Below are 14,034 nucleotides of genomic sequence, written 5' to 3' on the forward strand. Positions count from 1 at the left end.
ACTGACACCGCATGGAAAACACTATGTTGTGCTATCGACATATACATTGTTGCGCAACAGGAATATCCGGCCATTGAAAACTAGTTTTAAGTGGCATCGCCCCGCCATGGAATGCGGTGGACAAAAGCATGTTAAGTGCCCACGAAACAGAAAGTTACCGGTACGCGCGCGCGTATGCATGCAGATGGAACCGTCGATCCTTACGTCAAAGTAATAAAAGAATGTTTTATAAGCACGATAAGATGGACTCGGGAAAGCAAAAGAAATTATCTGTCGAATGGCAAGTGAACACATAATATCCTTATTCAATATTGATGTACTAACCACTGCATTTTACCAACTAAAACAGGACGGGTGTTTAGAATTCCAAGAGGAATACATCATGTGACTGATACCATAATATGTCATTTACAAAGCTGATGAAATCCACTTCAGTTACTGATCATTACTGATGATAGTTCGTGGATAGTGTTCCTATTTTCTGAACTTCGTAAGTAAAAGATTGTAACCTGATAAATATTCATGTTCATAATCTGCGTTATCATTTTGTAAAGTTGTTTTTTACGAGTGCACTGAGACAAAGGCACCGGATTCAAGCAAGACTCGGCTAATTCGCAAAAACGGTATATGCAATGTTGCAGTAACACCGAATTTCACTGTGACATAGATATACAGTAAAGGAATGATAACACGTACTTACGCGGGTTGAGCTCTCTTTTCAAGTTCACTTGATGCTATATGATGCAAACGTTCTGAACTGTGAGTAATTCCTGTTGTGTTTTTGAATATTTCTGCTGAAACCGGCTGACCCTCCCCGCAACACAACAGTGATATGACGGGTCACCAGGGTTAATCAAAACCTCAAATTTTGAAGTGTGTGTGTGTGTGTGTGTGTGTGTGTGTGTGTGTGTGTGTGTGTGTGCCGGCTCAGTGGCGTCAGTTAGTCACCGTGAGTGTATGACGGTGTTCAGTTGTGTGGTGTGTGAGTGTGCCAGTGCGTGAGACTCAGTGTGTGTGCGTGCGTGTGCGCCGGCGTCAGCCTGTATGTCAGTGTGTGTGTGGCTGTGAGAGAGAGAGAGAGAGAGAGAGAGAGAGAGAGAGAGAGAGAGTGTGTGTGTGTGTGTGTGTGTGTGTGTGTGTGTGTGTGTGTGTGCCGGCTCAGTGGCGTCAGTTAGTCACAGTGTATGACGGTGTTCAGTTGTGTGGTGTGTGTGTGCCAGTGCGTGAGACTCAGTGTGTGTGCGTGCGTGTGCGCCGGCGTCAGCCTGTGTGTCAGTGTGTGTGTGTGTGTGTGTGTGTGTGTGTGTGTGTGTGTGTGTGTGTGAGAGAGAGAGAGAGACTGGAGAGAGAGAGAGTGAGTGTGTGTGTGTGTGTGTCAGTGTGTGTGTGTTTGTGTGTGTAGAGTGTGTGCGTGCGTGCATGCACTGACTCGACGCGCTGCGCGCATGCGTTTGTCTGCCATATATGATATATGTATGTGTGCGCGACTGGACGGAAGGGTGTGAGAAAAATAATTCAAATTCCAACCAAATTAAACATAAGTGGCTCCACTACTACCGGTGCATTGACTAACAAAAGAATACGGAATCAACAACAACTATTAGTCCAAAACTGAGGCGCTGACGCGTAAGTCTGGCTCTTCATAAACGAAATTGTGGATGGAATACATCTGGATTTGGCCCAAGGTTGCCTGCTCCAAATTCCGTGGATTCTTGGGCTATTTATTTGTGGCAAACACGCTGAACTTGGAAGCAGATTGCCGCACTCCTTTAACCGCCGAATGTCGACCTTCCCCCAAAATTCTGTTTTTAGACAACCAACTCCCACCTGCTCCCCCACCCCCATCCCTGCAAATCCTCTCCTCTTCCCCTCTTTCTTTCTCTCTCTCTTTGCCCGCGCATCGAACCCAATCGCACTGTCTAAAAATATAACTGGTATGCTTATCAACTATAAACGAATAGAAAGGAATGCACGAAATTAGAAGCGAAGTAGAATCTGGCATTCCTCTGAAATAATAATCCTCAGTGGCTGCTCTCCTCCCACCTCTGTCCCCCCCTCTCCCACTGACCCAGAGTTCCCCTTCCCCACCCCATTTGGCAGACTCCCAGACCGGGCAACCCACCTTCCTCACCCCTTTTCCAAATCACGTCATCGCATGAAATAGTTCTGTCGCATCACACTGATAATTGTTCGAATCAATCTTCAACTTTCATGCACACAATAATTGACTGCACAGCATATAACGTGGAATTTTATGTCATTCATTTCCATATCAATAAAACTAGTAATAAATATAGCATGCTACATTGAAGTCAGTCAATCGTGAATGAAATCAATTCTAAATAAATTTAGGCTACTAAATGTAAAAAAATCTGTGCGTGTGTGTGTGTGTGAGAGTGTGTGTGTGTGAGTGAGAGAGAGAGAGAGAGAGAGAGTGTGTGTGTGTGTGCGCGCGCACGCGTGTGCGTGTATGCGTATACTGGTGTGTACGATGTGTGAGTGTGCACAAGTTTGCTGAATGTGGCCATGTTTCATTCTAATATTATGTTACTGACTTGTTTTCTACATATCTTTGATCATTTTTTGGTGTGTTTTTTTTTTATTCCATTTTCATTTATTTACGTCTCTGGATGCTTGGTTTATTTATTTTATTTCATTTTTGTTCAGTGTTCATACACATCCATATGTATGTATTAGAAGTTAAGAACTTAAAATGTTTCATTTTAAGAATTTGGCTGGCTCTCACAGTCTGACCAGCACATTGTGTCTATTGATAGGTAAGGCATCTGCTTCTTAAAATGTTCAAAGCAGTTATGGTGTCGCTTATATTCGTGAATCAGCGCTTTGACGTTTTCTTGAAAGTGTAGTTTCAGTTTCAAAGAAGTGCTTTGTCGCTTCAATGAAACAGAAACTGCAGTGAGCGTTACATCAGATGCATTCTGATTAGGAATGTATATTGTTCACTACCACTATAATGTATCTGTCTCAAATTTCCTCTTAATTTTGGCAGTTTGTTATTGTTCTAATGGTTTAAACAAAACTTTATTCAGTAAACATGTTATACTTGAAGCTATACACAAAGACAGCGGAGCAACAACAAGCTAGCTAACAGCTTATATCGTGTTTGTTGTTATTGTTCGATCTTTGTCTGATCTGGAGACAAAATTTGTAGACGACGGGCGCAATAGCCTGTAGACATAATCTGAAGTGAGATAAAGAGACTTATCATCTTGAAAATAGCTTAAGGCTCAATCTACCCCACCCTCCACGCTTCTAGTTTCTGACATAGTCATTACAATCCCCTCTTTTCTGTTGGTCACACACACGCGCGCGCATGCATGCATGCACGCACGCACACACACACACACACGCATGTGCGCACGCATGCACACACACACACACACACGCACACACACTCACGATATATACATATATATATGTGTGTGTGTGTGTGTGTGTGTGTGTGTGTGTGTGTGTGTGTGTACAGAGAGAGAGAGAGAGAGCTCTCAATTATTTCCCCTCCCTCCGTGTTTCCATCAGTCGTACTCGTTTCAACTAACCCCCCTTTTCTGTCATCACACACACACACACACACACACACACACACACACACACACACACACACAGTTTTTACTTTTAGTAGCCTAAATTTATTTAGAATTGATTTCATTCACATGCACCAACTTGCAGTCCCATAAATGACTTCAAAACTTATCCAGGTCCCATCCTCTATCCACATCCACAGGTAAATCATGCATTCACACACACACACACACACACACACACACACACACACACACACTGAGACACATACTCACACACACACAGAGTCACACACATGCACTCAAGGTGCAGTCTAATTAAGATATAGCAGATTAAGGTACTTGCATACATTTGTACATCTGCTATCACACCCAGGTCCCAACTCTACACACACACACACACACACACACACACCATACATTCACATGCATGCACTCAGACACAGGCACACACACCAGCTTCCACTACTCTCACACATAAATATACCCAAACCTATGAATTACACCCCTTCACACCCACACACATGTATAAACTGACAGTCTTACAGGCACTCAGACCTAACCCTCCCCCAACACACAATACATCTGTATATTCATTATGTGTGGGATCAATAAAGCTCTAATCATTTCTCCATTGTCATGGTGCAGATGTGGAAACACAGAACCTGTATATGTTGCAAAATATATATTCACGCATGCGCAAAGCCCATCTAGAATAATGGTGAAAATAAACAACAGTCTTGTCATCTGAACTCTGGTGTTTGTGTGTGTGATTTCATTATAAATCAAATCAAAATGTAATCATTGTTTAAAATTACCAGACAAACAGGTTCTTATAAGAATTTCCTAAAACTTGCAATGTTGCAAAGAACACTTTCACACAAAGTAATGACAACACTTATGTAAACTTTTATGCAAATGTTCTGATAACTACATTTTACAGTTGAGTTTTGGATTCTGTTCTTTTATGAAATCATGCATGCCCCTATAAAAGTCACAAATTAGTTAAAATTTTGAATGTGTGTGTGTGTGGGGGGGTGGGGGGGGGGGGGGGGTGCTATTTCAATCCATGTTTCCTCATACTTAAAAAGTGAATAAATGTGTGTATATGCATATGCATGTGAATGTGTGTGTGTGTGGACTTTTTTGTTTTCATTATAATAATAATAATGTACATTTATATAGCACCCTTTCTCTCTATGAGCTCAGGGCGTTTTACATGAAAGAAAAATATTACAAGTTACATAAAACATTCATGACCACTCTTTCTCAAAAAACCCTTCCCCCCTCCCCCCACTCACACTCTCCCCCTCCCACTCTAAATACATCCAAAGTGAGCTGACACAGGTGGTGTTGGAGAACAAGGAAGCTGAGACTGAGAGTGCTTATAGATAGGTTTCAAAAAGTTGAGTTTTTAGTGATGAGCGAAAAGCAGAAACAGAATCAGATGCATGGATATGATGAAGAAGGTTGTTCCAGATGTGAAGAGCAGCAAAGAAGAAAAAACATTCACCATAGGTTCTTATATTGACAGAGGAAGTTTCAAAAGGTAACTGTCAGAGGAAGAGCAGAGATTTCTTGCGGGAGTGTAAACACTGATAAAGTCAGAAAGATATGTAGGTCCTGCAGAATGGAAAGCCGAATAGCAGAGACACGCAACTTTGTATTTAATTCTCACTTCAATGGTGAGTCAATGTAGAGTGCGGAGGTGAGGAGAAATGTGATCAGTACGTGGGACTCTGAGAGTCAGACAGGCAGCATTGTTTTGAAGGTTTTGAATTCGCTGAAGAATATTATATGGACAGCCTATGAGAAGAGAATTAGAGTAGTCAATTTGTAACAGCACAAAAGCAGAAATAAGATTATTTGATTATTAACTGAAATTATTTTCATGAAATTAAGTTATCATCTGTGTAACAATCTTAACCAGTTGAAAGCTCATTGTACACAGCATATTATCTCTTTACTACACACACACACACACACACACACACACACACACACACTTCCTAGTTCACATGGCGCTTTCTACCATCTCAAAGTGCTTTACAACTGCAAAACATGCACACTTGGCAGTGAGACACAAAACATCCATGACCCCCTCCCTCTCTCCACACACACACACACACACACACACACACACACACACAAATAACATTAACAGATTTAAACAGTCTCTATATTTGATTTTTACTTCACACGGGTGTATGAAGGAGAGATGTCTAACTCCAAGTGAGTGCTGTGATGATAATCCATAATAATTAACAGACACAGTAATGATATAAAGAAAAGAAATTATATGATGTGTGCACTCAAATACACACTATTTGACTATGTCTTGTGTGTGAGTGTGTGTGTTGTGTGTGTGTGTGTGTGTGTGTGTGTGTGTGTGTGTGTGTGTGTGTGTGTGTGAATTTCCACAAATGGCAACATCAAAAAACATGTAATTGTATCCACTAACAAATACCACAATGTAAAATGTTCACAATCACAAAAAGAAACTCAAATGTCCAATACATTTTCTGGTTCTAACAATTCAAAAGTACACCAAACAGCTTTGTGATATGTCCCCATCTCTCTCTGTCTGTCTGTCTGCCTGTCTGTCTGTCTCTCTCTCTCAGTCATAGAATCCACATTATAATACAATAAATGTCATGAAACAGTATCCTCCTGGTAAACTATTTTTTTCTTCTAATAAACGTCTAGATTATTATTATTCTTTGACTTAAGTTATGCCATGCCAGCTGTTTCATTACTGCATATCTTATGTAAATGTGCAAATGCAACCAAGGCTTCAAAAGTGAAATAAAAATAAAAACATGCACAGAACTTATTAGAAGCAAGTGTAACTGTACCTGCTGGAGTGTTGTTGTTGTTGTTGTTGTTGTTGTTGTTGTTGTTGTTGTTGTGTGTGTGTGTGTATGTGTGTGTGTGTGTGTGTGTGTGTGTGTGTGTGTGTGTGTGTGTTCTTTTTTTCCATTTCATAGTACAAATATAAATCAGTTATGTTTATCTACACATGATTTTTTTGTTTGCACAGTGTGTGTGTGTGTGTGTGTGTGTGTGTGTGTGTGTGTGTGTGTGTGTGTGTGTAAGAAAGGGACTAAGAGAGGGAAAGAGTGAGACAGTGAGAGAAATGGAGAGTGAGAGACAAAGAAGAAGAAGAAGTAATGTTAGTGTATTCATAGACATGTGCATTTACCACACCCAAGTGTGTGGTGTGGTGTGGTGTGTGTGTGTGTGTGTGTGTGTGTGTGTGTGTGTGTGTGTAATGATGATGATGATGATATTTATACAATTTATTGGCAGATCTGTCAGTCAGTAACTGGTCTATAAATATGTCACTTATTTACACTTATTTACCTGTATCCATTTACTTGGTCTTTTTTATTTTTTATTTTTTGTCTTTTTGTTTTAAAAGAAGGGCTTATATTATTGCACATCATTTAAACATGTCATCAAACCAAGCAAACCTTTGCATTTAACAAATGAAGAATTGACATAGCAAAACATAGTGACAATTGATTAATAATGAAACAAAAAAACATTAGTGACAGAGTATATAAAAGCTTTATGTGAAAAAATAATACAAACTAATAAAGTATATATATATATATATATATATATATATATGACTGAAATTAAAGAACCTTTATATATATTCTCTGCAGATACTCTCCAAAACAAAACTGTCAAAAAGTTATTCCCCTATTTTTCCTTTTTTCTCTTTTGAGTACTGGTTATTACTTTAAATTCTGCACACACACACACACACACACACACACACACACACACAGAGTCATTCAAACATCTCATCAATGATTATACATAAAAAAATAATAAAGAAAACAAACCAATAAACTGTCACAATAAGGAGTAAATTATCACAAACACGGCCTCTGTATACATTGCTGGCACATGCCACATCAGCAACCACCACTCAAACATTCCGGACATGCCTTCCATATTCCCATGTATTCCTGTGTCAAAGGTCAATCACACAGCGTCGATCTGGAAGCTCTTAATCGACTGCGGTTAGCAATCCATTACGCTTCTTTGCATGATTATTTTCAAACAAAACTGCCCCACACAGTCTGACTGCTTAAACTTTCTCCGTGGCACCATATCAACCTACTATTATCGTTTCTAATACGATCGATTTTCTTTTTCTTCCCTAAATTAGGATATGATGTGGGCGGAGCTACAAAGATGATTTCGATGACAAGACATGAACTTTTTTTTTTTTTTAATTTCAAAGAGACAGAAAAATTACTCACATAAACCTAAATCAAAACATTGCTCGCTATTGTGATGCATGTTTCAGAAAGCTTTTCCACAAACAACATGTACTGCGTCCCTGCCTCTTTTTCTTTTCTTTTCCTTTTTTTCTTCTTTCCCAGCAGCACAATGGCAACCGCATGGGAACCACTGCCGGGAAACTCAGAATGTGCGACAGTGAGCGTAACGAAAAGACGAAATAAACAAAAACTGTATCTATAACTAAGTCTTACCTGTCTTTTCTGTATTTTCAACCATGGAAGCTGCCAGAGTCGATAGTACATCCAGTGGCGTCTCCATGGTTGGCGTGTGACCGTTGAGTCGGCAACGGAACTGAGTTACAGTTGTCGTCTGCCTCTGAACACTTGTTTGTCTGCGACCTGTTACGCCGATAATCAAAATCACAACATAACTGTCATGATGTGAACGTATCGATTGAAAGAAATATGTCACTGATTGTCTCTGCTTTCTGTTTTATACAATTGTTTGGTATTACACAGTGTCCGTTCAAATGTTTTTGAACAAAATGCGAGAAAATCGGTCCAACAACATCGGCCCGGAATGACAGGAATTTCTCACATAGGTCACATGACCAGCGCGTTCACGTGACCTCCATATTTGACGAAGAAAGCAGTCACGTGAATCGACTGTGAATGGAATGAGTGCCACATTCTCACAAAAGATCGAGTGCCGTCAACTGGAATGCATCGACGTACTGCCTGTGCCGTACAGAACAAAGAGTAGAAGCGCGCGCACTCAACATTCTGATCCGTTTGACGTCAAACAGGCTACCCGCTTTATTTGAAAGGCGTTCTTTTTTTCTTTTTTTTAAATTATGCACACATTTTTGCAATATTTTACCTTATGCGGCTGATCCTGTTAACTGACATGAACGAAAAAGGATCGAGCAGACTGTTGATTCAAGTTATTCTGGTCAGTTTATCTATTTAATTCAGTCTTAAGTTGGTAGATAGATCGATACGGGTCGATGGTTTGGGGTTAGTGGTGACCAGGAGCCGATATTCTGACTTTCTTTGTCTATGTCACCTGAGTTGACAAAAACGAAATGTTGCTGGTTTCGCCGGGCAGTGCCGTACTATATTCGTCCCAGGCTACGTTCCTTTACTGAAGTTCACTGAACTGAACGATAGGCCTATCGTTCGTGAGAGAGAGCCTAGAGAGAGAGCGTGTGTGTCAGTGTGTGTGAACGCGCGCGTGCCGCCGCGGCGTCCGAGTCATGCCGGCCGTCAGCCAGTGTGTGAGTGCGTAGCAGGCTGCAAATATTTCACAACGATAAAGTTTGCTATCCATCAAATCCGGCCGGCCTGTTCTACAAAGCTCGACCACTGAACTTGAACAGGAAAGGGATGCAGCCTGTTGACTCGGAATTGAAACACTGAGCTCAGCTGTAACAATCACTATTGAATTAACTTCACAAAGTCCTGTGCGTCCGGCGTCGCCGCGGCCGGGACAACTGAATGCGGCGCATTACCGATTCGGCCCATCGAGCTCAATAGTCCCATTCAGCTCGATGTTCTGGCCGCGGCCACAGATGTAGGCCTACCGGCCTAACAAACGCACATTCCCGGGGCCGAAATTCACCGCAGCTGGTGCAGAATCCTTGTATGTCCGTGGAGCGAAGTCTCGAATTAATACAACTATGTATGCAGGGCCGGAGAGATAGAGGAGACTGCAGAGAGAGAGAGAGGGGGTGGGGGAGGGGGGGAGAGATAGACACTGAGACAAGACAGACGGAGGCAGAGACATGTGATGCAATACTCACCGAATGTAATTTCCATTTGATTGTTATCTTCCGATCACCACAGATGGTATTATTTTATCTGCGCATACATATCTGATGGACCAGGAAAGAATTATGTATACAGTTGTCTCTTGTGTTGTTTTTTCGGCCACTGAGTTGCATAGTCACATGGTCTGGGGGGAAACGTATTATGGTAGATTGACCAGGTCCGTTGTCGCGTGTTCCATATACAAAAAATTTAGCGAGCCGGCAGAAAATTCAACTGATGTCATCGATCCACTCTCTGACACGAACGTTATTTCATTTTGTACTGTGCTGCAAAGCGCTTGAAAAGTGTACGGAAACGAGTATACCACATAACTGAATCACTAATTGTTTTGCCATAAAAGACTCAATGGGTCGATAGTATGTTACATATACCTTAATCTGCATCCGTCCTATTATAGTAAGGATCAATGAATGGTTGGCTGTTAATATACATGAAAAACATGTATAAATATAAATTAAGTATCTGGCAGTTACCATTCACAAAATTACAAATGACGTTATAGTTAAAAACAAACAACTAAAACAAATAAGCGAGCTGACCGTATTTTTGGATATGCCCTTTCGCACACACACACACAAATACGCGCTCGCAAACATGTGCACACACGCACACACAGACGTCGCATTGACGCACACAATAGACACACTTTCAGATGTGTGCAAGTGCTTGCATGAGCTCACGCACTGCATGGCACGCGCAGAAATGCATGTGGCAGATAACTCGCATAGGTGTTGCGGCTATGTGTTTACTTTGTGTGTGCGCGAGTCATCTTTCCCCGGCTCCAATCAAGGTTAAAATATTGACATTCAAAAGGCCGTTATGTATGTGCATACACATTAACCAGATCCAATCACAGTTTTTATTTTTAGTTGTATATGTAATTACCGTGTGCCCCCTGATACAGGCAACCTACACACGGTGGACCTGATCGATGCTCTTACGCGATGCCGGAAGAATCTGGTGAATTTCGGGAAAATGTCCTTGGTGTCTACAAAATAAACCATGTGGTGTTATTTTTCAAAAATGTCTTTATAATTGTTGTTGCTGTTGGTGTGTGTGTGTGCGCGCGCACACACACGTGTTCATGCACACACGGAAGTGTGTTTCTCATTCAGGTGTTCCAATTTACATAGATGGTGATGGACTGACTATAAAGCTATTTAGCTGAACCATGTAATCAAAGAGTGTGTGTGTGTGTATGCGCACAAGTGTGTGTGTGACAGAGAGAGAGGGGGTTGGGGGGGCGTTTAAACAAGAAATAAGTACCGGTACTGTTACTCTTGCTAAGTCTTGTCAAAAGAGAAAAACATTACAATGCATTTGGTTGACATGTATGTTCTGTGTGTGGCATATCCCAAACTAAATGACCCTGTACAGTATTCAGTAAATGCTGTCAATGTTTCACAATGGTTTTAATTATGTGTCTTTCTGTCTGTCTTTCCAATGGAAACAGTACTTATTTCTTGTTTAATACTGTGCACAAATAAACACACAACAATCACACATTTAGAAGATTATTTCTACACTTTATTTTATTTGTAATAAAACAAGACAGGAGGGAATCGTAGAGAGGTATCCAGAAAAGAAATGATTAAAAAAAAAAAAAAAAAAAAAAAAAAGCAAAACAAAGCAATGGCCACTGTAAGCACTTTGCTTTGTGTACAAGAATAAAATATCTGTGTCACATTACAAAGCAACCTGGGAAGATGCAATATGTACCAGTGAATCAAATGATACAAACATGTACCTGCTATGTATGTGTGGAGTTAGTTTGATGCAGACAGAGAGAGAGAGAGACCGGGAAGGATCTGATTTTTGGAATGCTATGATACTTAAACACTGCTATTGTTCCTTTTAAAATGATAAGTTTGAAAATTACACTAATGTCTGTAGTTATTTCAATTGTGTTTATTCAGTTTTAATCTGACTGCAAGCCACTGTGTAGTCACTGTGTACAAGCAAGCATGTGAGAAAGTGGGACCAGGGAAGAGTACAAGGCAAATGCAAGCATGCATGCATGCATGTTTTTGTTGTTGTAAGTTTGGATAAGATGAATAACAATCCTAAATCACCCCTGTTTTTTTTCTTCTTTTCAGTCTAAATACAAAAATATGCAGTCACAAATCATCTTCAACTTTACAATAGATGACAAACATTAAGTATCACATGGACTCAATTCTCCAGTTTTTATGGTAACAGAAGGGTTATTTCATTTGAGAACTAACAAAAAATTCACATAGCCTGATACAGTGAGCTCCTGCAAGAAGTGTTCAATAATCCCGAATCTCTGAGGGATTTTTCCTTCTCTAAATCACAAGAAAAGGACAGTGTTGTTCGAAAAACTTTGTATTAATCAAGTTTCAATATGTACAAATTTTTTTTTTTTTATCAGAAGTCTGTTTCTCTCCAATGTAGTTATTGGTTTGGTTTTTTTGTTGTTGTTTTTTTTTTTTTAGTCTCCACATCAAAATGAACTGTTTATTCTTTACACACTGACACAATGTGGAGGAGGTTAAAAACAATGTTCTGTTCCTCCCCAGTTTTTAATAAAACAAGTGTTCGATAGACAATGTTTTGCTTCTCTCAACAAAAAAGAATTTTGCACAATAGAGCAGGAAGAATATTTTTTTCTCTTGTTTAAAAAAGTGTTTTACCAGTTCCAGTTTACTGTTTCTCCAACATAAAAATAGCTTCATTTAAAAATAATTTATTGTTCTTCAACTCTCAGTTTCATTCCCACACGATAATTCCAAGTATATACTTATAATGACATAGAAATGGAACCATATATCATATCAAATCCATAGCTGTCACTCAAACATATCCACATAAACTAAAAACCACAGATGTAACTCATCGCTTGTTCTACCTATTGTTACAACTGTTACCATTACAAAGGAAAAGGGCAGAAAGCATGTCAAAAAGAGTGCAGAACATTCACAATTCTTTTTCAGCTTGGATAAAACAGGATAAAACAGAACCTGTCAACATCCATTGATCAACTGCTGCCTGAAAGAAAACATTCCTTTCTCTGTACAGTGACTTCCCCAAGTATGGGACAGACACATCAGCTAAATCATGGGACCCTGCATACACTTTAAGCACCTGTAATAATCAACTCAAAAGCAAAGAAGTCAATCATGCTGTTTATGGCACAGTCAACCATGAGGGCTGTCTCTGGGCTGTATGTCATCCTGAAAACTTTAGAGAGAAGTCTGTTGTGACAAGGAGATACAATAAAACACATCAGCTTACAACACAACAAACTTGCACTGGTTACAGTTTAACATAGGAACAGTCAGCTGACAAATTTCGCTAACCTGTGATAGTTTAGAATAAATCAAACACATGGAATCATCTCTTTTTTCATGTCAAAAGTGAAAGAGATATATTGAAGAGTGCTCAGTAATCTTGATCATCTGATGCTTTTTCTAATCTGTGCCAAGTTAGAAAAAAATGGACATGTTAAAATCATTCCACATACACCACCCTTGTCTTGTCATTTATAAAGAAAGAAAACTGAGGGAATCAAAGCAGAGTACTTGCTTAACACTGGTATCAAGTGAGCTTTGACTCCATCACAGAATCTTCATCAAGAAGAATTCTGGCAAGGTGTTGTTCACCCAAAACCTGTTGCCATGACATGAGATGTGATGGCACATAGAAGACTGCATCCAACATCTCTCTTCAAAGACCTGATCCTTCTGCATTATTTTCAAGTTACTCTGATTTCATTAAAAATCTAAAGCTGACAACACAACCACACACACAAAATGTATGGGTGCTGGGCTGTAGCAACGTGATCTCTCCATGGAGAGCAGACTGAAGTTCATGCACAGAAGTATATGGTGACAAAAAGAAATACTGGTAAAATACAAATAAAACAAAAACAGCAAAAAAGAACAAACATCCCACCAAAACAAAAGACTGAAAAAAAACCCCCAAAAATAATAAAATAAATGCTTTTTCATCATCTAAAGTAAACCACCACCCTGAATATTCCATAACGCACAGTTGACTTAAGTTCATCAATGTCTGCAATCACCAGTATGTGTGACAGGACACTAAATCCATATTCTTCCTTAAGTTTGCAGAACCAATAACCTCTGTCGTGACACAATCTTCTCTTGCCCACCTGGGCTGTACTCTCTGTGACACTCCTGAACACACACGCTTGAGCAGTGTCCAGGATGAAAAGGTCCCACGTTCAACAAGTTCATTCTGGCAAGGGGCTCCAGCACGGACCTGGTACAAACAAAATACTTGTATCTGCTGACAAAGGTGGCCTGCAGTCATGATCCTACCTTTTTTTTTTTTCAAATACATTATTAACCTAGTTCATACCTGTCAACTTTTAAGCTTCTCCCTACCTGCCCTATGTTCTCTCCCACCCCCTCCTCCTT

General features: G+C 40.0%; 1 protein-coding gene across 1 annotated transcript in view; it reads right to left on the bottom strand.

Moving 5' to 3' along the window:
* The window catches only part of LOC143284529 (uncharacterized), a 95,926-nt gene extending 87,553 nt beyond the window's left edge, over positions 1–8,373 (bottom strand). The window contains exon 1 of the mRNA XM_076591240.1: positions 8,054–8,373. Coding sequence (XP_076447355.1) covers positions 8,054–8,120 — 67 coding nt within the window. The 5' untranslated portion in view covers positions 8,121–8,373. The remainder of the gene's footprint in view (positions 1–8,053) is intronic.
* Between the last annotated feature and the right edge of the window lie 5,661 nt (positions 8,374–14,034).

The sequence above is a fragment of the Babylonia areolata genome, chromosome 8 (assembly GCF_041734735.1).
Source record: "Babylonia areolata isolate BAREFJ2019XMU chromosome 8, ASM4173473v1, whole genome shotgun sequence".
Taxonomy (NCBI): domain Eukaryota; kingdom Metazoa; phylum Mollusca; class Gastropoda; order Neogastropoda; family Buccinidae; genus Babylonia; species Babylonia areolata.